Source organism: Branchiostoma floridae, chromosome 7 (genome assembly GCF_000003815.2).
Source record: "Branchiostoma floridae strain S238N-H82 chromosome 7, Bfl_VNyyK, whole genome shotgun sequence".
Classification (NCBI taxonomy): domain Eukaryota; kingdom Metazoa; phylum Chordata; class Leptocardii; order Amphioxiformes; family Branchiostomatidae; genus Branchiostoma; species Branchiostoma floridae.
Window position 1 is genome coordinate 16,767,322 of NC_049985.1, and position 23,707 is coordinate 16,791,028.

Consider the following 23,707-nt stretch of genomic DNA (forward strand, 5'->3'; position numbering starts at 1 on the left):
TCACACCAGTCGAAACGGCCAACCACAATATATTTTACGGCTGAAAGCCCAGGTCGTCCCATACACGAGAAGTGACATGCCCCGCTACCCTCGTAGCGGCAAGACCTACTACAATACTACAATACTACAGGGCATTTTAGTCCTTCCGTATAATGTCACACCAGTCGAAACGGTCAACCACAATATCTTCTACGGCTGAAAGCCCAGGTCGTCCCGTACACGAGAAGTGACATGCCCCTATACCCTTGTAGCCGGCAAGACCTACTCCAATACTACACTACTCCAGGGCATTTTAGTCCTTCCGTATAATGTCACACCAGTCGAAACGGCCAACCACAATATCTTCCACGGCTGAAAGGCCAGGTAGTCCCGTACACCAGCAGCGGCGTGCCCCGTTACCCTCGTAGCGGCAAGACCTACTACAATACTACACTACTACAGGGCCTTTTAGACCATACGTATAATGTCACACCAGTCGAAACGATCAACCACAATATCTTCTACGGCTGAAAGCCCAGGTCGTCCCGTACACGAGAAGTGGCATGCCCCTATACCCTTGTAGCGGCAAGACCTACTACAATACTACACTACTACAGGGCATTTTAGTCCTTCCGTATAATGTCACACCAGTCGAAACGGCCAACCACAATATCTTCCACGGCTGAAGGGCCAGGTCGTCCCGTACACCAGCAGTGGCATGCCCCGTTACCCTCGTAGCGGCAAGACCTACTACAATACTACACTACTACAGGGCATTTTAGACCATACGTATAATGTAATACATCAATAGAAACGGTCAATCTCAATATCTTTTACGGCATGAAAGGCCTGGTCGCCCCGTACGTGAGCAGCGGTGTACCCCGCTAGCCTCACAGCGGCAAGATCTACTACAATACTACAATACTACAGGGCATTTAAGACCATCCGTACAATGTCACACCAGTCGTAACGATCAACCACAATATCTTCTACGGCGGAAAGCCCAGGTCATCCCGCACACGAGCAGTGGCATGCCCAGATACCCTTGTAGCGGCAAGACCTGCTACAATACTACAGGGCATTTTAGACCATATGTATAGTGTAATACACCAGTAGGAACGGCCATGCACAACATCTTATACGCGATGATGCGCCTTTCACATGTACTGCGCGATCGGGCATGCACCTTGATGGGCCCCGCATCCCATGCTGCCCTTGCCGACAATTTCGTGACGTTATCGACGCGCATTTCGTGATGATGCAGCGTACACATGGACGGCGCGATCGGGCACGGGCCCCGACAGGCCCCCGTATCCCTGGCTGCGCCTGCCGACAAATTTGTGACGTTATCGACGTGTACATCGTGATGATGTAGCGTACACATGGACGGCGCGATCGGGCACGGGCCCCAACAGGACCCCGTATCCCTGGCTGCGCTTGCCGACATATTCGTGACGTTATCGACGCGTACACTGTGATGATGTAGCGTACACATGGACGGCGCAGTCGGGCATGGACCCCGATAGACCCCCGCAAGCCTGGCTGCGCTTGCCGGCGATTTCGTGATGTCTTACATGAAACATCTGCCAAAGAGACGCAATAATGTCGGATATAAGTGTGGTTTGAAAAAATTGAATGATAGTAGATACCACTCAAGATCCCGTCATCTGGAATCCCGTATACGGTCACTTTCTGTAAAGGTTTTTTTTTCAACGAAGATTAAGACTGTTAGAGTGGTCTACATACTTCTTTACGGTCGATTTCTAACTACAGAGCTTCAGACTCACCATGACACTTCTACAGAATTTGGGGCTACAACTTCGGGTTGCACTGAGAACAACACCATCTGGGCAACCAGTTCGATGACAGGTAATGATCTATATCTTAACTTATAAACTTGTTGTGCACCAGACTTTTTGTTTCAGACCAGCACATACATAAATCTAATGTCCATTTTCATACTAAGCTTTATTTGTGAATTCAAGATACTACATGTATTAGGTAAGAGGTGTGTGTTTTTCAGATAGATGACGTCACTCTGTTCCGAAACCAACGACATTGCAAATGCTAGATTGTCTAAAGACGTAATTGTGCATGCCGTCTTAGCAATGTCCTCATATTTAAGAACAACGTAGCAACGGAAAACTACATTCTAAAAGTTTGATATATTGGTGGTACAAATCAGGATATCTCATGATACACACAAGTTGTTTCTTCCCAGGAGCAACTACAATAAATCCTACTTATACCGGTATGAGCAGCATAGTAGATGCATCAACTTTACCAGTAACAGTGATGACACCTAATGGTACCGGAGTCAACAACACAACGGATGCTACCAGCACAGCGGGTACAGTATTAATCTGTCTTGTGTTTGTGTTGCATCCTCTGTATCTCCATAGAAAATTAGTATTTGGCACGAACTTTTATGTCTCGCGTGTTTTACGAACGTACATCATCTTGGTGGTATCGCTTGGTAGCAAGTGAGGAAATATGTTGCAATTGCTCATGAATGCTGTCCACAACTCAACTACAGGAAAATACCTTCATTCACTTCGCGATTGTGTTAGTCTGAATAAAAAACGTTAAATTACTGAAATAAATGTTTTTCTGTTATCCTATAGGTGTGTCCATAGTTGTATACGTGACCATTCCAGCGGCTGCGGTTCTGGTCCTACTGATAGCTGGGGTAGTGGTTTGTGTCATGAAGAGGTAATCTTATCATTTTGTAGCGATTACTCTATCACAAACAACATCTGAGTCTTTTTCGGAGAATTCACACGAAACATGATAATGATAATGTAAACCTTTATTGCACATTTTTGCCACACAAGGCTAAGTACAGGTCACATGCACAACAAGCCATGTTGAAAAAATATTGTGAACAGATACAAAATAAAACTGCTCTATCGTTTGATAAATTCAACTTCTCACTTTTCAGTTATTGTGGAGATAAAAGGACAGATATGTTTTATTGTCGATGGTTTGTCTAGTTTCATTAGGAATATTAATTTTTCTACGGAACTTAAGTGTATGGAATAAGGAAATAGATTTTGTACTCGTAAGTCTTTACAGCTCACTTCTCTCTTCTCTATACAATTGTATGAAGTATCCCGTTTTAATTGTTTCTGTTTGTTCAAATGCTCCCAAGGATGCAAAACATATGCGTCTTTTCTTTCCTGTTACAGACATCGCCACAGCGAACAAAACTATGACGGGGCTACAGAGGTTGAAAACATTCTCTACAACGTTACTTACCTTCAAAACAATGAAAGCACCCCTGCCTCGTCCAAAGGAACGCTGAACCAAACTGACGAAGGCATTGTAGACAACGAACTGTATGGAATGAATCTTGGGTAAGTTACTAAGTAGCCATGTATTGTCTCCTGTACCCTCATCGATAATGTTATGCATTGTAGAAAGAGTCTTGTTCTAAATAACAACGTTAAGATCATGACTAGATAAACAGACAAAGCTGAATACAATGAGCCATAGATTATGTAAATTTTCATATCCTTTGCATGATCAGACAGATAATGCTACAATAACTTATGTATGTTTAGTATGGATATTTGCAACATATACGATTTGCGAAAATGAGATAATGGATTCATATAAATTATACTAATAAGAGACTTAATTGTATATCATTTGCATTGTGATGAGACAAAAATACTTAGCGATGACATGGGGTCGTGGAACTCTTTATGAAATTGATTTTATATCTTTTCGATAAAATTAATATTCATCTTTCGACTATAGTGATCCATCAGGGGACGGAAAACCTCGGGGAATTGGAAACCAGGAAGGATGGGCACATCAGGACCATTTGTATGTGAACCGAGACTCTCTACATGCCAACCAGGACCCGGTGTACACGAATACGGCTGCTGGTCTCGACTCTGGATTCGTCCACAATGATATCTACGACTCCAAACTGACCGACTTGTAAAACTAGTAACTAGTACAACTGTGGAAACTACTACACGTGCCCCCTAGCTACCTGACGTCGACATGGAATTACACGTTAAAAGGGGATTGAATATTTTAACGAGCAGTTATACGAGTACTTTTAGATTACTAGTATTTGGTCCGTGACCTTGTTGATTGAAATTTGCTCACAGGCTATAGATAATACTTTATTCTCGTTTAATTTTACAGGTGACTAACTCGATATGGATTTGATTTTTAATAGTCAAAGCCACAATCAATTATATTGTATAGTTAAGTTTTAGATCTTGATACACAGTGCGGGATCATATAGAAGTATCTTTTCTGCTATGATTGCTGAATCTTATTTCCCCTACACACATTGTTTACATGTCTTAGTGAAGTCATGTTGATCCAAACAAGGACCATGACCACTAGTACATTGACCAAAAGCCCCATTTCATCCTTGCATTATCCTCTTAACACCTTTCCATACGAAAGGCTGTGGTTTATGTGTCACTAAAGCTGTCTGTCTGTAACCGGCATTTTCGTCGTGTTAAATCCACTAGAGAGAGCAACAAAGTCAATAAAACAATGACAAGAAAACGTTATAAACCACAGATGCAACCGATTTCGACTAGTCTTTTGGGAGTGTTTCCTTGATATCTATGCTAACGGTAATGGTAGTACTAATACATGTAACAAGTGGGACACTGACACATTCATTATAGGGCATTCTGTATAGCGTATGTACGGAACCCTTTGAAGTGTTCTGTATTTCACACTAGTTAATTAACTCATGGTGGCTCAGACGACATGCTCTAATATTTTCCATCCACTCTGTACACTGTTTACGAATACTAAGGCTTTCTCGGTGAAAAAAAAAAGAACCTCCGACCTAGTTGAAATTGGTCAGACAGGAGCAATTGTTATCCGGACGTGTACAGGTCATTCTGTAATCGCTTGAATACCAGCGCGCCCCTATATCAAATAATTAGATTGTAAACATTTGAACAGCTCTATTTGACCAGTACCACCATTGGTGCCATGCACATCGATTCAAGAGTTTCTGTCGAATCCATAATCTTTTTATTCATTTTTCATCGGTGTTCACAAAGTTACTCCTTCAAAGAGAACGATTCGGCGATTGTTTCGTGTTCAGAGCGCAATGCTATGTTTGTGACACCATATACAGGTTAGTAACAATTTTATCGTACGTCGAATAATATCGCGGGTGACAAGGGGGAGGGGGGCGACACTAACAATGCATATTTGCTAACACCTTGTCAATAAACTCTTGACTTGTAGCAAAATGCGCAGTAAGCATACATTTAAAATTTCTAGTATTAGAAAAGACATACAGCTTTGTCCTTTAATTTTTTCTCAGTTATTGGCTGTCTACTTCGTTTACAGAAAAGAACTAAGCGCTAAACAGTTCACTATGAGTCACTTATATTCTAAACAACATACTGTCAGTGCCTAGCACCCATGTACTCGGTCAGGTATTCTATGTCGAGTTACCAATAGTTGAACAATTGGCGGGGAGTGAAGCTGAAAACGTCAAATCGGTGTGCTTTCTGTGACAAGCGTTGACGTGTACTAATAATGTATAATGGTTTGATTTATCTAAGATAATGATCACCTCAAATGTATGCAGTTTATTTGATTTGATTAAGTCAATATTTAAAATCAATATAGCTGAAACATATTGTTTCACGTTTTACATTTTTTCCTTGATTTTTTTCTGTTCCCACGACGGACAGACCTGTCGACTGTTAGCGAGAAAACAACCACAAGTTATTCATCTGCAGTTTCTACAGGTACGCATGGTGGCGCTCTTTCTTTATCCAACGTCTGCTTTATATTCATAATGTTACAAATGTGAGTTGGTCAATGGTCGCCTTGGGTGCATGCACATTAATCGTACCTTTGGTTATACTCCAGATCTTGCATTATATTTGCTCTGAAGACGTTTGTACGTTAAACCAACGCTTTTGCTACGTTTACACCTGCGGATGCAAAATTATTGGCTTCTATATAATATTTATGTGGAACTTTATGAACGTTTGTCTTCTACAATCGTGTCGTAAGATTTTACGAAGAAATGATATTGTCTTTCCCTTATTAGGTGTGCTAATTGGAATCGGAGTGGTAGTCCCCCTCCTTACCATCATGGTGTTGATTGCAGTGATCCTGATACTTAGACGGTAAGAACGCATGAAATTGCAACATTAATAGTAAAGTTTATTGCAAATTCTTGCCCGTGGGCTAATTGCAGGTAACATGAGAGATTCTAACAGTGTAAAAACAATATCACACAAGTGTCTACTCTAGTCTAAAACTAGTAGAAGCTAACACTAGATCCTGGGTTATTAGGTTTGAATCATTTTTCGAAGACAGTGGAAGACGAAAGATCCCACCTTTTCTATGTCACAAATGTGGGTTTTCTGATGTTAGAAGGAGAGTTGTTTTCTTTTTGTCAGTGAATATTTCTGCTGACAGACTGTATAGTAAGATTGGGCAGCCTATTCTATGTCGATGCATATTGAATGGATTCGCCATTCTTTTTCCTCATTGGTGTCCATCTCCTTTTTCTTTACCGTCAAGCAGACAACCGAGGCGGATGCCGAGCGAAGCGGAAACGGAAATGACGCAACACTACATTCCACAGAGATGACGAAGCTCATCCAAAAAAATTGAATAATGGCAAAAAAAAACCTTTTCAAGGACTGATAGATAAAACATCAGCTTATAAAAGAAAAGCACTGGCGGATTGTGGAATGCTTAGAACGCTAAAGGAACTAAAAGCTTTCTTCTAAGGTCATATACACGCATACAATTGTTGCAATGGTGTGTCAAAAAACAACTATGATCATTCGTCGAGAAAAGACTTACGAACATGTATGTAGGTAAAGTTACGAGGTTGATGATCTAGTAAACAATGTCTGTCCTTGAAAGGGGACATTGTCCTCTCTGTGTTCGTACAGTGCCATATGTTTCGACTAGTATGTCATATTGTAAAGTTTCTATGGGAGTAAATCATGGAAATTGCAAACTTGAATGAATACTAGGAATACTATACATATGCACCTGATAGTTATTAATAAGTATGGCTACTGGTTGATGGATTGATTGTTGGTTGATAAATTAGTTGATATACTGGTTGAAAGTTACAACTTACGTAAGTGATTTGAACGCAAGACAGAAAACTACATAGTATGTTAATTAAAGTTATAACTGAGCTGTAACATGACTACATACTTATACAAGATATGTTTAGGTTATAGAAACTATTCCCCACATAATGCGTTCAATTAAAATCTCGGGATCGAAACCTTGTTAGCCCCCGTCTGTACGTCATACGTTTCATGTGTTCTGTTATTCAAATGACTTGTAAAGGCCATCAGCATAATAGTAAAGGTCAGTGTAGGTCAGCCGCCATTTTAGGTCTGACACTGGTCTAGACGGAGTGTGCTCTTCTCCACGAGGTATGGGCTTTCTTGTCTTAGGGTCTTGTAAAATCTCTGTATTTGCAACACCGAAGTGCATGTAATTTTATGACATAGAGTTGCAGCTCTATTTCAAGTAGTCAGCGTTAGGGTTGGGCCCTCTTTTCTTGTTCCACGGGCCATAGAATATCTCCATAGTCTCAGAAAACCGGGGAAATTCTCAGCGTTAGTCTGTCTGTCTTTACAGCAATATAGAAGACGCAGTTTGTTTCTCTTTACACATTTTAATTGCAACCACGCTACAGTGTGGGGAAGGTTCTTTGTCTGTAAATTTTGTGTCTTCAATTTATATGTTGCACGTGAGAATTTGTAAGATGAAACCCACGATGACAAGTGCTCTCCTTGTGACCACATTCCTACTCTCCCTGCCGTGTGGCAGCTAGCTAAAATGTATTTTTGTGACAATGTTTGAATTTGTTCTTGTCAATGCCCAAAATGACTGTGCCTTTGGTAAACTTTTCACCAGGTTAACTATAGAATACAGACAACCAACCATGGGTCTCTTGTACCTGTTTGGAATAATGGTTCTAGGAGCTGGAGTGAACGGTCAAGGTAAGCTGTCCATCATACGGAATAAGTCCTTAATTAGAGCGCTAAAAATGAAGACAAATGCCAACATCAAATAACGTGCTAAGAAAGATTAGACATCCAACTTCTTGGTATAATAATCATGATTTGAATCTAGCAGCGACCATGGCGAGTGATTGGATTAAAACTCTTGTACTGCTGGGAATTTTTTGGCCAATCTAACCCTATTCAGCTGGTTAGTGGGACCGCGTGGCGCAATCGGCAGCGCGTTTGACTCGGGTCCAGAAGGTCCTGAGTTGAAACCCCGCCGTGTCAACGATCATGTGCCCTTGGGAAAGACACACGACTTTCCTATATATAGGCTACAACTTTCTTCAGCAACTTGAAGTTGGTAGCCTCAAAAACGAAAGAAACAGAAAAGAAAGAAATTATTCATATCAGTCAAATTTGACCTATTATGTGCTTCTGCTTCTGCAGATTTAAATCCCCATTCGATGTGATTTGCTGTAGTGTGCAAATCCAGCATGACAAAGATGACGTCATAAGAAAAGCCTGTGAGGAATATTGATAAGATTATCGATAACATGTTGATAAAAGATGAGAAACTACATACTTATAAGTACGCAAGAACGCATGTGCAGCGAAGTGCATTGTGGGTGATATGTCAAAGGTCAAGGCCCCTAAAGCCAAGAAAAACAAGCCTGGAGACGATTGTTAATTTCCAAACAATGGTCGAGACAACAACTGTTTACAAGTTAGGAGCTTTTACATTAGACATAGTATGCCACAATACATTTCAATGCGCAATCGTACTAAGAATCATGAACCTCTGTACTGATTAAAAATGTGACATCACTTACAGGGGGCCTGTCCAATCTCGTGGTGTTGGACGTGGACTTGGATTACATCAAAATCGGTTGGACCGTCTCTCCCGGGTTCAACGTGTCCAGCTACCGCGTACGCTACACCCCATGGCGGGATGGCTCTTACCGGGACCTGTCTCCCGCCCCGGGTGCAAACGACAACACCACCACCATCACCGGACTCCACGCCAACGAGACCTACACAATCACTGTGACGTCATTTGGAGCCGATGGCGAGATAACGTCTCAAGTCAGCATAGAAGAAGTCACAAGTAGTTTTTCATGAATATTTCTTACCTTTCGTAGTAACATATATAGAAGCAAGTGGAAGCTCATAACAATACACAATATGGCTGTACTGTTTCTGCTTTTAACTCGTCAAACCTCTAATCGATTTTTACCTTTCATATAGTGCTAGATTGTAGAACATAATATTACAAAACTATCAATTTTCTTGTGCCATGTCGAATCGCTTTCTGCCAAATATTCACTGTCAGGAAAGCTTTCACATATCTTTCCCACACCAATGGTTTTGATTTCGACAGTGTAACTGTTCGCTTCGAATCCCATATTGCGGCAGGTTAATGTATAGGTGCCCCCCTCCCAACCACCTAACAGATATTTCATTGCATTTCAAGATTATTGGGAGGTGTGGGTGTCCTGCGACCAGACGCACATGGAAATCTCGCTCCCATTGAAGGGTCTCTCAGGCGTCAACGCGGCAGGGCTGCATCTACTTAACTCCAGTTGCCTGGCAACGGTCGATGCCAACTACGCCACCTTGCGGACAGGTCTGCAGGAGTGCGGGACGATACAAGAGGTAGATGCACTTTTTAAACATGTAACCCAATGATTTTATGATAACTATGGGATGCTTTGATGTAAGACATCTCTGTGCAAGCAAAAGTGTACGGTCAAACCTGATTGGACAACCACATTCAATCACAAGCCTCCGTCCTATTTTGTACAGTTAACAGTGCAATTTTATCAGTGAATAGTTTTATCAGAATGGTTCGTCACTGAATAAAGAGACTTTCTTTTGTTACAACCCTTGCTTTATTACTACCTATGGCTACGTTTCCATGACCATCTCTCACCTTCCTCAAGGTGATTCACATTGTACTGCAGCTTTCGGTGCCGCTACTTACAGAATGCTGACGGAATTAACAGACGGAAACCGAAACGTCGATAGTAATAAAGGACGAGTTTTGAAAAAGTCTCGTATTCTCTTAACCCCCACTGTCCTGAGCAACCACATTTTCCTCAGTCTTTTGATTGGTTGCTGAGTTTGAATCAAGATTTAATTGTAATTCTATAGTGATTCGTTTTCAGAATCGCCTACAAATTATTCAACAAAGGGATCAATACAATCCATAACCTTAGGCTTGGTGTTTGCAATTTTTCTCTTTTTTTTTTGTCACAGAACTATGGAAACGACAAGTTCAGGTTCAGGAACAGTGCCCTGGCGAAACCTGAGCTGGACGAGAACGGGGCGCAGCGATACCAGCCTTTCGCACGGCCTTTTTACTGCGAGTTCGTCCGCCTCTACGTCAAATCACTCGAACAGAACGTACTATACACCATTCCAGACTCAAGGTTTGTTTGTTTGATTTTGTTATATTATATCATTTTTGTGTTAAAGACGTGTTTATAATTATATTACCAAACGGTCCTGGTAGAAATGACACGGTATCCCAGGTCTTTTTTGCTTGTTCTTGTGTTTTCTTTGTTATATATGCACACTCACAAAGTAATTTTTATGATGGATTTTTTTAGCCCATTGGATTATCAAATAGGCGAGTAACAAAACAGAATAGCTTATCGTCAAAGCATTATATTGGTGTTTTATTATGTGACCACGTTCAAGTTTGTGGTGCTCCCGTCAGTTTGCAGTTTGAGATAGAGCACGGCAACAACACGTTTATCTTTGACATGCACCTCTACACGTCCTCGGACTTCATCCACAAGTATGACACTGAGGACTATCCCATACAGGTAGGTCATGGCAGGCATTTGTATTTAGAGTAGAGTCACATCATTATTTTGTAAATAATTTTTTTTTCTGTCACACGAGAACCAATCATTTCATGTGAGGCATTTTGTACATTCTTGTATCAGACATTTTTGTTCATGCAGGGCATTGTCACATGCGTCGTGCGACTTTTACGGTTTTCAGCGAGGGTAATTATATAGAATGAAAACTCTTTCCATGATATGGCAGGCAGGTACTTTGTAGAAACCAGGTATTCCTGTATAGGTAACAGTCACATAGTCCAAGCGACATATGATTTCTTTCTATCGGACGGTTTTCAGCGGGTGTTTGGCAGAACGGACCCTTTTCAAGACAGATGCCCGGCATCTTTTTGTACATACACGTGTATCAGACATATTTTGTACAGGGCACAGTCACGTCGTGGGGCTTTTTTTTCGTCGTACGATTTTCAGCGAGGCAGAACCAACCTTCTCTGTGACAAGTATGACGGTAACGTTTAACGATAGAGCCAAAGAGTATTAGTTCAAATCCATTCCCCACGCAAAAAGATGCAAATTACAACATAAATCGAGTACGTATACCATGCCGCCTTTTGTGATATCTATCTTCCTTCCTGCCGTCGCCATACAGGAAGACAAATGATATTAACTAAGAATATTACCTGACGTTTTAGTTCCTGCCGACCGATGACATGCACGTGGGGTTAGCAGTGCAGACGACTCTGACAAATCTGGAGCTGTTTGTCCAGGACTGCTTCGCCACGCCTACGTCAGACAAGAACGACCTGACGAGACTAAACGTCATCGATAATGGGTGAGTCACACAGTGGTACTATCACGAGTCACGTGACCCAAGTGATTGGTCATTCGAACCAGGTGAAGGCTGCAGTGTAATGACTAAAAAAATCGGAGAGACTTTCATGATTGATTGAGACAGATCAGATTCGGAGAAGTCCTTCGTAAGTTTCAAGTGCTATTCTATCACTCTCCTTCAATTCAGGGTCACTAAGTTTGCACTGTCAGAACACGACGATACATTTACATGATGTTACTAAGAATGTCGTTGAATTTGACTGTCTCTAATCGTTGTTAACTTTTGTTCATCTACATGTCTAATCGTCATCAAAGTAAGCGGATGAACTTCCATGTTATTAGGAACGAAGCATAGCAGTTTTTTCAAGCGAGTGTGCAACTACTTAGTATACCGAACTGCATAGATTGCACGTTTATCAATTTTGTTTGAACCTGCAATTAGCCCTCTGGCAAGAACTTTCAATAAACATTATAAAGGTTAGACATCCAGGTAAACAATATTGAAATACATACAAGCTCTACAGCTGAATAAAAGTGGAGAAAAGGAAACATTACTGTCCTTTGTGAAGCACAGCTGGGTCCCATGTACTGGAGAGTTCTGAGCCAAGTTTTTTTCTAGTTAGATGTACTTACATTGAATTGTTACTGCCAGTTCATTCGCTGAAGAGGAGTGATGGATGTCACCCGAAACGTCCGGAACTAAATCTACGTTTATATCCAGTTGTAGAGATTGAATTGTATTTGGATAGTTGGATCGTAATTAGTCCATAATCATGTTCTCACTCCAGGTGCGACAAAGACACAACACTAGTGACGCAGAGTGATGGATCTGATCCGCTGGTGCACCAGTTCTCTGTCCAGGCTTTCACCTTTCCGAACTCAACGGATAACGTGGTAAAGTTTCAATATACAATTTCGCTCTCCTGCCATTACCCTAATATTTTTACTAGCTTCAAATGAGAAATGAAAAAAGATACTGAAATCGTTATCTAATGCAGAGAGTGTAAGTTTGAATTCAATTTGTAACGTCAAAAAGGGAATATATCTTAAGATACAGATGTAAATGTCGACAGCCATAATCTCCAAGCATATTTATCGGAAGCATAAGACAGTATTCAAAAGGCCAAACAAGTATACAGTTCTACTAGCCTGCGTTTACACAATATCTCGCTGGATGGAGTTAATGACCCACTCCCCGATTGTAGGGTCGGCCGCTAGGGGCGCGATTTTAGTCAGGCTACAGTTGCACCTGGCCATTGATATTCTTTTGTCCCTTTGGATAGCGTCTTGTGCCACTGAAAAATTGTTACTACCGTTTTGCATGACGTGAAATAAGCACAGGTCTGGTTGTAGGCATATTGATTTGTGTTGTCTTTGTTAGCTTCCAAAGTGTATGAAATTTGATGATGATGATTGTTGTTCCCAGCTGTACCTCCACTGTACCATGGTGGTGTGTATGGCTGACGACGCTGGGTCCCGCTGCGCGCAGGGGTGTGTGGAGGAGCGCAGGCGCAGAGACGTGTCGGACCATGACCGGGCCGTGCGACTCGAGAAGAAGGGAGGAGAGTTTCAGGACAGGGTGGTGTCCATCAGCCAGGGACCGATCGTACTCCTGCGGGCGAGCCCATCAGAACGTAAGGAGATACACACTTGATTCACAAACTTGATTCTATGAATGAAGGAAGGAAGGCCTTTATTGTGCATATTTGCCCAACCGATATCACAGCAAAGACGAAGGATAAATGCTTCAGTATCGCAGACATTATGAATTTATAAGTTCAGCTTCTCTCCTCTATGTAATGAGAAAGACATAGGATTGTACTAGCTACAGTCGGATTGTTAAAACGAAGGAGAAGTATACATTAATGATAGATACCTTACATGATTGTGAAGACATTTTACAACACTTTTAACAATAATCTCATGCTATATACAACATTCATTTTGCTGTAAATTTCGAAGAGGGTACACAGCTATTTCTTGAATTGCAGTTCTTGTCATCTTGTGACTAATTATTACCCATCTGTCGATAAGAGGAATTATCTAGAAGATAGCGAGCGTATCAAACTTAAACACTGCGGTGTTGACTACGTGTTATTTTAGATGTTGTTCAAAGGCAAGTCAGTTAACCAAACCTTGCGATTGTTATGAAAGAGGAAACCCAACTTTATTTGTACAAAGGCTTTGCAAAATCTGTCATTTTTGCTTTAACTCAGAAGCGGAGACGGATACCCCTCCCATACAGCTCACCGTGGGTGTTGTACTCGGAGCTGCGGCTGTGGTCCTCATTGCTCTGCTTGTCTTCGCTCTATGGTACAGACGGGGCAAGACTGGGACTCTAAAAACAAACGTTCGTATTACCGGTAAGTTTGATGTATCACATCTGATGGACGAGCTTTGAATTGAAGATTGAAATTGATTTGATGATTGAAATCAGATATTAAGATGAAGATCACTTTCAGGAATGTGCAAATTGATAACCTGTAGCAGCAATAATTTCAAAACGGACGCAATCCAATTTCTCATTGTTGCTATGGATAACCGTTAGGGGTAGGACATTGATGAAGGTTAGAAATCCAGGAAATAAGATGCGCCGAATAGTAATCAATTAAGCGACTGGATATCATCTGAAACGTCTGACCGTTTCCTAAAGCATAATTTTTTATCCAGTTGATTGAGTAATTACTATTTAGCGATAGGGGTAGCATTTTAGACATAAAAGATGCCCAAATTGCCTTAATTGTGTACAAAATGACGGATACATAAAAAAAAGTGTGCCATGTCTCTTCTTTGCTGCCCAGGCAACAACGACCACGCCCACCAGATGGAAAGGAACTGGAAATGCCACGTACAGACTGCTACGGTAGAGATATGACGTCACAACGTTGTGGATAGCTCCAAAATGGCGGAAGACGATGGGCTCTAATCTCCGGAAAGTCGGCCTCTTGTAGTTAACGTCTTGCCGACCGCTCCTAATTTATGAGATGCTGTTTTGACATAATATTAAAAAAAGGAAAAAGTATAAAAATAATTTCAAAATAAACAAAAAATTATAATTGTATTCAACAAAAGTTTCAATATTGCCACCTATCAGATTGCACAGTAGAATTTATATTTCAGATGTTGCCTCTTTCCTATCATAGATAAATATATTTATTTAACACTTTTACGAAGATTTCTATACAAATGTAGATGATGAATATTAAATATGGTCACTCATTATATATATAGTCCCTCAAAGTATATCGACATGAAAGATTTATGACACCATCCAATACAATTATGCATACTTCTTGATTATTAAAAATGACATTATCATATGCCGATATTTTCTGATGGACATTTAAGACCATATCGTGTATCATCATTATTGGTACACATACTGTGAACTATGCTCTCCATTATAACAGATCAATAAACTATGTTTGTTGAATGCATCCAAGCTTGTACAGTGTTCATCCTTCTGACACTCCCTTCCGAATCTTAAAGGGGGAAATGTCATTCAGGTATTATCATTAATATATAACATTATAATGATAAACTATAACCAAGAAAAAAAATTATCATGAAAATGGTAGTCTTGTAGGTTAAGCATCAGAATCGGTAACATAAGTTTTTTTGTCACTATGACAACAACAAGAGCTTACGCCAAAGGCCAATCACATTTGTGCATCAAGTAAGACTTGTAAAAACAAGTGTTGAAATGCAAAATGGTTGTCACAAAAATTGTAGGGAAAAATGATCAGAATAATGGTAGTCCTGTAGGTTAAGCATCAGAGTCGGTAACAAAAGTTTTTTTGTCACTATGACAACAACAAGAGCTTACGCCAAAGGCCAATCACATTTGTGCATCAAGTAAGACTTGTAAAAACAAGTGTTGAAATGCAAAATGGTTGTCACAAAAATTGTAGGGAAAAATTATCAGAAAAATGGTTGTCCTGTAGGTTAAGCATTAAAATCGGTAACAAAAGTTTTTCACCATGACGACAACAGGAGCTTACACCAAAGGTGAATCAATGTGTACATCAAGTAAGAGTTATAAAAACAAGTGTTGAATGCAAAATGGTTGTCACAAAAATTGTGGGGAAAAATGATCAGAAAAATGGTTGTCCTGTAGGTTAAGCATTAGAATCGGTAACAAAAGTTTTTCACTAAGACAACAACAGGAGCTTACGCCAAAGGCCAATCACACGTGTACATCAAGTAAAAGTTATAAAAATAGACACACCATCAGCACAGGGAAACATGGGCTATAATCGGTAAAAGTCACAGACAGGTGTCGCGAGTAGCGACCTTCGGGAACGGAACAAAGCGAACAAGGCTGGACTCCAGGCTAACAATGATTCGTAGAAAGAAGACGAAAAACTTGACCAAATATAAGCCGTAAATTGCATAAATATTTATCGAAGAGCCGATACCAATAAATGGAGTCTTTCAAAGTGAAAGAAGAAGACAGCAAGAACAAATAAGAATAAATGTATTGCTCGGTTACCATATACTGTGTGTATTGCAGTCGTGCATTAATATATTGCACTGTACATTAAATTTGTTCAGCCCTACTGACCAGTGACCACTTTAAAATAGGATTCGAAATGAAGGCAATGTCTTATTTGCTCAACTAGTTTTCGCACGCTTGCATCAGTTTTGGGGTATCCAAGTACGCCATCCACTTAATCTAATCAAGATGGCCTAATTACGTTCAAGCTCACTCAACAATCATGGCGTCTGCGGGGTGAAAGGTCAGCATGTAGTGACAGAGTACGCATGCGTTGATATACTCGCGCCAACGGATATCTGCACATTGTATCTAGGTAGGCAAACTTCCTTCAGCAAATTTCACGTAAATTACGTAATACCTCATTAGGAAATCTAGTAAGCATTTTCTTCATAAGTACCAGTGGGTGAAAAGGTGCTTGTGACTATCATTAATGTCGTAGAATGTCAGTATTTTCTGACATGCCAGCAACACTACTCGGTGATCTAATGTACTCTGAAAGATACTGTAGATTTTGGTTTGCAAACACGTCTGAGTACGTAGTGGTTTGAGTATGAGCGTACACAACGCTATACCTCTGCCATAGGTGCTCACTCCACGGATCTTCGCAATCTAAAATTTAAAACAAGGTACGTTTGATATATATAATGATGAGACATATGTAGTTGAACTGCTCGCACATATTGTACCCTGGATGACAATTCATCGTGTTAAGAACCCGTTTTCCAAAATATCACTTTGCCATATGGTATACGCTGTCCGTTGGTTTAACTAAATACAATCTTGATTTTGTTTTCTTTTGTGTCCAGAAAGACAGAGAAGGGACATTTACAATGGCTCACATTTTGCATATATTTGGAGCATTCCTTTTGACAGCTGGAGTCAGCAATGGCGGTGAGCGAATCCTTTTATTCAATATATTAGATTTAGATGCTACATATAATGACAATAGTTGTTTTTCTGTCGGTCTAAGCCACAAACATGTTGGAATGGATACCATATCCTTTCGATGAGAAACATGAATGACACTTAAAATACTTGATCCTTTTGCATTAAGCACATTATCGTCCTCTGTCTATTGAGTACATTTGCTGCTTAGCGTCATATGCAGGAATTTTTCGGAATAATCTTGCACATGTAAAAACAAATCACATTGCTTAGATTGCTACCCCTTTTGTTTTATTTTATCATTTTTCAAATTCTTCTTAGCTAACGAACACGCCTTTGAGGTTATGCAGACAGCTAACACAGTGTACGAGGGAGAAGAATTTTTCGCCATCGAAGCAAGACTTCGTTCGCTATATTCCGCCAGCGAAAATTGGTGCCGAGACTACCAACATCTGTGTGCCTCTTATGGACTTCGGCCTACTGGCTGTGGCGAGTTCAGTACAGAGATTGGTGCTGAGTATGACGCGTGAGTCCGCCATTGGCCAAGTCTGAGATTATTGATATTCGGGAAATTCTTTTTTTTTTTTACATTCGGGGAAACCCCATGCAATTCCATACCTCCAAAGCATCCTTCAAGACCTTTAGTTTTACTGTATTCGGTTTTTAGATATTACTGTAGTAGACCGATTTTCTAGTATATCTGTGAAGATCACACAAAAGATGCCCGGGTGCCTTTTACAGTCACTTTTACCAACATTTTGATGGCAAAAATATGTGTCAGATTTGGTCTGAAATTTGCTTTTAGCTTCTCACTCTGTCATCTTCAGTATGCCTTGGTTGGAAGTGTAGCCCCATATAGCTATGATGCTGATGCTGCGTATCATCCACGTATACGTATGAGAATGATAATAATATGCCCAGGATATATCCCTTTATCAGTTGTGCCAAACCCAACGTCATAAACCTCCTGTTTATCTACATATTTTATTTCTCTTCTCCGTATAGGTGTAGAACAGAGTACAACTCTGACCCTTACATCAACAGCGTCCTCAGCTGTCCTCCCAATCGCAGGATTTCAGAGGCTGTCAGCATGGCGCTTCCGGTCTTCGCCACAAGTAGACGGACCTTCGGGTTCTACCGATGTACGAGTGACAACTGTCAGAAGAACATCTCCATCAGCCAGGAAAGCCTTCACACAACCTCGGATGCTCAAAACGACAGCATCGTTTACACGTTGTGTAGTGGTACCTTCAATGGTGGTGAGAGATAACGGTTCATTTATGTGAAGAGGTTGTCATACTTCTTTTGCATTGATTTTTTTCTCAATGTTTGGTGCATAAAAGCAGCCCTTGTCACCTGATGCTCTACATTGTGTAAGGTCGTTCACCACTTCGAGAACGCATGCGCAGCGACACGGATTGTGGGTAATATGTCAAAGGTCAAGGCCCCTGAGACGTAAACACGTGTGGACATTGTCAAATTCGCAAATTGAGACAATGGTCGGGACAAGTACTGTTTACACGTTAGGTACCTTCACCTTTGACATGTTACCCACAATCCATGTCGCCGCGCATGCCTACTCTGAATTATGAACGACCTTATTGTTTTGTTGCAATTTCAATAAAGAAGACGAGGATGTTAAACTTGACAAATCTATTAAAGATAGACGAATTTAACATACAACAGTATGTTGTCTTAGCAAGTAATAAACAGAGCCAGCATTGTGCAAAGTACAATGCGTCATCTACGAACGCTAAGCATTGGTCTGTAGCGGCATAAGCAACGAGTTCAGTATCATATGTGTAGTATAGATATGATTCTATATAACAAAGTGGTGTTATGAAACTGATATGTCGCTCTTATACAGCTACAACAAATCCCACCACAACAACTGTGACACCTAGGACAGTCGCTGTAACGGAACAACGAACCCTCTCAATGACCAACACAACGGTGCAACACAGTAGTGACGTAATGACGATTACAACCGCTTCGGAACAACACAGCAGTGACAACAGGGCAATTACAACGACCTCTGCTAGTGCCAACACAACCGGACAACACAGCAGTGACAACAGGACAATTACAACAACTCCGGCTACACCCACAGTCAACGCTACAGCTCTTTTGAGAAGTTCCAATACATCTTCCGTGACCGCAAACACCCCGGATGTAACGACAACCCCAGTCATCGCCAGTACTATCACAACAGGTGAACGCAGCAAACCATACGTTACTAATAATAAGGCCAATTTATTTGTACATTATTCCAAATGCGAGACCAAATCACCCGTACATGACTGTGCTGTAACTCTTGTGTTGTTATCTATGATATTTTGTTGTTCTGTATCTGTATGTATGTATGATGATGACCTGTATGTATCCCCATACTTCTGTTATGAAGTAGTCACTGACATGTGCAATTGTAGAGCAATAGATTTCGAACACAGCCGGGCAACTGTGATATGCAAATATCACAGAATGGAAGCAATTTTGTTAAGATATATTCTGTTAGATATCTTTGAACTTCGCCAAGATATATGTCATAGGACGAATGTGAGCGTCAAATGTACATCAAATCTTGTTATGCCTTTCGCTGGGTGTTAATCAAGAAAATGAAATGGCCGAATGATAAACACACATTGCTGTTGTTTCTGTACGTTTAACAAATCAATGTTTTGGTAACAGAGGGCGTGTATAACTTGGTGATGGAAGAAGTCGGACCGGACTTCCTCACATTCTCTTGGAACGTTTCGGCGAACTTCTCGGTGTACAGTTATCGCGTGCGCTACAGCATGCTGGGAGGTTCGTACAAGGACCTGGCCCCCTCCCCGGCCGCGAGCGACACCAGGGCCTCCATCCGGGGCCTCATGCCTGCCACGCCTTACCAGGTCACAGTGACGTCATACGGAAGAGACGGGCGACCTAATTCTGAAGTCAGTAAGCTTCAGGTCACAGGTAAGTACATGCGTGTGGCAACAGCTTACACCTTAAAAAGGTTGATGCATATGGAAAGAGATGTAATCATAACATACACACTGATATTCATGACCGTACTCTTTTCTGCTTCAGAACTAACGAATAGAAATTGATCCACACTGCAGGCGTTGCCAAGAGATGTATATGACAGTCAGATTTACTTCACCGTACTCTTTTATGCTTCAGAACGAACGAATACCAATTCCACCACACCGAAGGCGTTGCCTAAAAGGAAACAATATCAAAGATGAAATATAAAACGGGTCACATCTTCCAAAAACGCCCACTTCCTGATACCACCATCATCATCGATATCGTCATCTGTATCTCCTTTTTGGTGACGCCTCAGATCCGGAGACATTTTCTCCTGCTAACATTAATGGTAATGATTTTCACAGACAACATCGTGGTGCACGTATCATGTGACCAGTCGCACATGGAGGTGTCCTTCCCCTTTGCCTCCCTCCCTGGGGTTGACGTGGCGGGAATGCATCTCATCAACTCCAGTTGCCTAGCAACGCTCAACGACACGCACGCCACCTTGCGGACAGGTCTGCAGGACTGCGGAACAATTCAAGAGGTATACTACACTGTGAACTTACGAAATTCCTCAAACCAAACCTTTGTGTATTTGGCGTCAATTTTAGTATAGTACATATATGTATAGTTTATTACGTGGATCCAAATAAAGTCAAGTCAAGTTTAGTATAGCGTATTTGTAAATGTTTGGAAGCCTAAATTGCGTATCCATTACAAACAATCTTTAAAATAGACCTCAATACAAGGACTGTATTACGCTCTAGTATTGATACAAAATGATTAAGATCAATGATGTAAAATATGTAAATGGTTTAAACTTACATGTAAAGTAGAATCGATGATAATATTAAAACAGTACCAATACAGATTAAAAGAGCAAATTTTACCGCAAAGGTCAAATTAGAGTCTACAACAGTCCGTACAAATTTTCGTTTGGATCTAACTTGTTGCTCGGAAAAGCAAACCATATGCATTTTTTTATTGAAATCGTAACACAGTTATTCTGTAAGATCTATTTCTGTCACTAAAGTGGCTACAAAACATTGCAAAGCTGAACCGCAATGATGGCTGGGAGCTGCCCAATCCCACCTACCCCTACTCCGCAAGGAGGCGGGGTGAGAGGCAGAAGATCCACGCAAGTCTCGACCTAGTTCTCTCAACTCTCGCGAGAACTAGGTCACTCCGTGATCAAGATGGACTGATAGCCATCGAAAATTTGGAGGCAAGTGTGTTTACCTGTAAAAAGTAGTCATTGATTGATGAAAATTCTATTAATTGTTTTGTGTATCTTGAACCAAACTCAGGTGTACGGACACGACAAGTTCATCTTCACTAACAAGGCTATCGCTGACGCAATCGTCGACGAGAACGGTGTGGAGAGAGGCCAGCCGTTCAGTCGAACGTTCACCTGTACTCTCGTCCGTGTTTTCGACGTTACGTTTAGGAACGAGATTTTGTACGTGGTCCCGGACTCTAGGTGAGTTCTATTGGTCTACACTGGTCTCTGTTGTCAAACCTTCTTGTGACGCTACTATGTTTTAATGGTTTGATAGACCATGATAATGAACAGTGATGCACCATTGTGACTTCTTTTAATGGTTGAACAATTCATCACCTGAAGCTAAGATCAGAATTCCAAACAGAAACTGAAACTACCCATGTCACCAATATGTTCAGTACAGTACAATACTACATACAATTTATCGATTTTATATTGCCTTTAAAGATCCCAGGCAATTTTCAGATCAGATTGCCTTGTCTCTTACAGTACATTAACGATATTCTTTTTCTATGCCACCCTTCTGTGTTGTGGGGATGTCATAACAAGTGAGATCATTCGTCCTGAAGTGAAACTTTTGGACGGACTGGAGATGATCTACCCACCTACGTAAGCAAACTTCATTCTCAATATCTATCTATGTAAGTTACTTACACGAGACGTAAGGTAAATCATATGATTTATAAATTTGCGGATCTTGAACACCGTGTAATGATTCGGATTTAAGCTTAGTGCTTTTAAGTTCCTTAAATGAGTGCCGATACGTGCGGTTTACGTACGTGTTAAGGCGACGTATATTACTCAATTTCAGGAACATTTATGATGCTTAAACGTTGTGCAAACATGCGAATTTAAGCATACTTTACGATACTTAAAAGTCGCTTTGATAAGTGCCACTACGTGCGCTTTACGGACGCACGTAAATATAATATTTTACTCTGACTACATTTTATAAATTTCTTTGATTTCTATCGATTTGTTCTTAAACGGTGAATTTTGTACGTTTTCATTCATCTAACGGGACCACTATCGTTGAAATTTCTTTGATCTTGCCATTGGAAATAGAAAGTATTCAAAGATGGTTGTTTTTTGTGTTTCAAAGATTTGCGATCGATATCAAGGACGCCAACAATACGTTTGTGTTCGACATGCATCTGTACACGTCCGATGATTTTGTGTACAAGTATGAGACCCTGGACTACCCCGTACAGGTTAGTTGTGTCCAGTAGTTGTAATTGTATTTTAGGAGGCCTTTGCTTGTAGTGTATGATCTGAACCAATGATATATATCCCATTATTTACTTTTCGCCGGAATCGTCTTCTGTTCAGGACAAAGAAGCCTATTATGCTTTCCTACCTTCATAGATGGGAATAATATGAGACAAAAGAAGTCAATTTGCAAAAGTCAACTACCTGTCGTGGGTTTTAGTCCATAAAAAACTCTAAGGTATCCATCTAGTCCATGATTAGCAATTCTATACGGATAAACCTGTCCACAATAGCATCACAACAAAGTTTGCTGACTTTTGACCTTTCTGCACATAGCCTCATCAAAATAGCACTCCTGCAGAGCTAACCAATATATATCAATATTTTATGGCACGCATTCTGATTACATGGCCAAACCATCGTGGCTCGATTGGTTAATACAAGAGTACTTCAGTTTGCAGTACAATATTGGTTTGCTATTAATAAATTGTGTTCGTTTTTGTGATAGACCTTTTCATACTTCATACATGTAATGCTAATACATTGTATAATCACCCGTTGTTTTAGGACCAGGGTATTGAGGTGTATCAAGTCGGGAACGGTGATTTCAAATTGTAATGTTTTCACAAAATTGCAGTTTGAGACCACAGTAAGTCGACTTGATATCCCTAAATGCCCATTTTTAGGCAAAGGTTGCCCCGCGGAGAAAGGTGAACTAGCGTTGTTGGTTTAATTTTTATCGACGCTTTCATGGAAATCACATCGTATTGCGGTCCGCATCTAGGTGCTGCCGTCCGATCGGCTGTACTTCGGTCTAACATCTCGGACCACGTTAACAAACATGGAACTGTTCGCTCTGGACTGTCTGGCGACACCAACCGTAGACATCAGCTCCGAACCCAAGATTTATATCATACGAAACGGGTACGTGCGCATTATCTGGTAAAACGAGTTAAGTGCACAATCATCGACTCACCTAGACACCCACCCACACATCCATCCACGCACGCACCCACGTACATACTCTCCAAGCAGAGGTTGTGTCGCGCTCCTCTTTTTCCGACTACTACGCGACTCAACCTCTGCTTGGAGAGCTGGCCGTGTAGCACGTACGCACACATATACAGAACCCCCCCTCCCCAACACACACAAACACACAACCCGCTAGAAAATATACATAAACACCCTCAGGCACATACGTGTA

At 40.9% G+C, this 23,707-nt stretch overlaps 3 protein-coding genes across 7 annotated transcripts in view; all 3 read left to right on the forward strand.

The window, feature by feature from the left end:
• Nucleotides 1–2,613: 2,613 nt before the first annotated feature.
• LOC118419037 lies at nucleotides 2,614–4,293 on the forward strand. The gene is made up of 3 exons (XM_035825269.1): nucleotides 2,614–2,691; nucleotides 3,168–3,335; nucleotides 3,742–4,293. The coding sequence occupies exons 1-3, from the start codon at nucleotides 2,684–2,686 to the stop codon at nucleotides 3,929–3,931; spliced, it is 366 nt and encodes a 121-aa protein (XP_035681162.1). The 5' UTR covers nucleotides 2,614–2,683; the 3' UTR covers nucleotides 3,932–4,293.
• A 3,008-nt stretch (nucleotides 4,294–7,301) lies between these two features.
• Nucleotides 7,302–14,664, forward strand: LOC118419032 (ZP domain-containing protein-like). Of its 2 annotated transcripts, none has more exons than XM_035825261.1 (11): nucleotides 7,302–7,397; nucleotides 7,885–7,970; nucleotides 8,809–9,081; nucleotides 9,448–9,629; nucleotides 10,233–10,405; nucleotides 10,696–10,804; nucleotides 11,476–11,615; nucleotides 12,403–12,508; nucleotides 13,041–13,248; nucleotides 13,831–13,977; nucleotides 14,416–14,664. In XM_035825261.1, the coding sequence occupies exons 2-11, from the start codon at nucleotides 7,913–7,915 to the stop codon at nucleotides 14,487–14,489; spliced, it is 1,470 nt and encodes a 489-aa protein (XP_035681154.1). In that variant the 5' UTR covers nucleotides 7,302–7,397; nucleotides 7,885–7,912; the 3' UTR covers nucleotides 14,490–14,664. The 2 variants fall into 2 exon arrangements, with proteins under 2 accessions (XP_035681154.1, XP_035681155.1); XM_035825262.1 differs by having other exon boundaries at nucleotides 13,834–13,977.
• A 1,660-nt stretch (nucleotides 14,665–16,324) lies between these two features.
• Nucleotides 16,325–23,707, forward strand: part of LOC118419029 — a 10,112-nt gene continuing 2,729 nt past the window's right edge. For 2 of the 4 annotated variants that reach the window (XM_035825257.1, XM_035825260.1), the window contains exons 1-11: nucleotides 16,325–16,425; nucleotides 16,919–17,003; nucleotides 17,319–17,523; nucleotides 18,003–18,256; nucleotides 18,865–19,209; nucleotides 19,686–19,955; nucleotides 20,375–20,556; nucleotides 21,320–21,492; nucleotides 21,844–21,903; nucleotides 22,397–22,505; nucleotides 23,288–23,427. In XM_035825257.1, the coding sequence (XP_035681150.1) occupies nucleotides 16,943–17,003; nucleotides 17,319–17,523; nucleotides 18,003–18,256; nucleotides 18,865–19,209; nucleotides 19,686–19,955; nucleotides 20,375–20,556; nucleotides 21,320–21,492; nucleotides 21,844–21,903; nucleotides 22,397–22,505; nucleotides 23,288–23,427 (1,799 nt within the window). In that variant the 5' untranslated portion in view covers nucleotides 16,325–16,425; nucleotides 16,919–16,942. Of the gene's footprint in view, nucleotides 16,426–16,531; nucleotides 16,739–16,918; nucleotides 17,004–17,318; nucleotides 17,524–18,002; nucleotides 18,257–18,864; nucleotides 19,210–19,685; nucleotides 19,956–20,374; nucleotides 20,557–21,319; nucleotides 21,493–21,843; nucleotides 21,904–22,396; nucleotides 22,506–23,287; nucleotides 23,428–23,707 lie in introns of those variants that run through there. The other 2 variants (XM_035825258.1, XM_035825259.1) reach the window with 2 other exon arrangements.

Excerpts from the sequence above, each read along its gene's own strand:
- LOC118419037 (XM_035825269.1), top strand. Across the intron at positions 3,336-3,741 it reads CTGTATGGAATGAATCTTGG|TGATCCATCAGGGGACGGAA; the intron begins GTAAGTTACTAA and ends TTTCGACTATAG.
- LOC118419032 (XM_035825261.1), top strand. The coding sequence starts at position 7,913 with ATGGGTCTCTTGTACCTGTTTGGAATAATGGTTCTAGGAGCTGGAGTG. Across the intron at positions 9,630-10,232 it reads AGTGCGGGACGATACAAGAG|AACTATGGAAACGACAAGTT; the intron begins GTAGATGCACTT and ends TTTTTGTCACAG. Across the intron at positions 10,805-11,475 it reads CTGAGGACTATCCCATACAG|TTCCTGCCGACCGATGACAT; the intron begins GTAGGTCATGGC and ends CTGACGTTTTAG.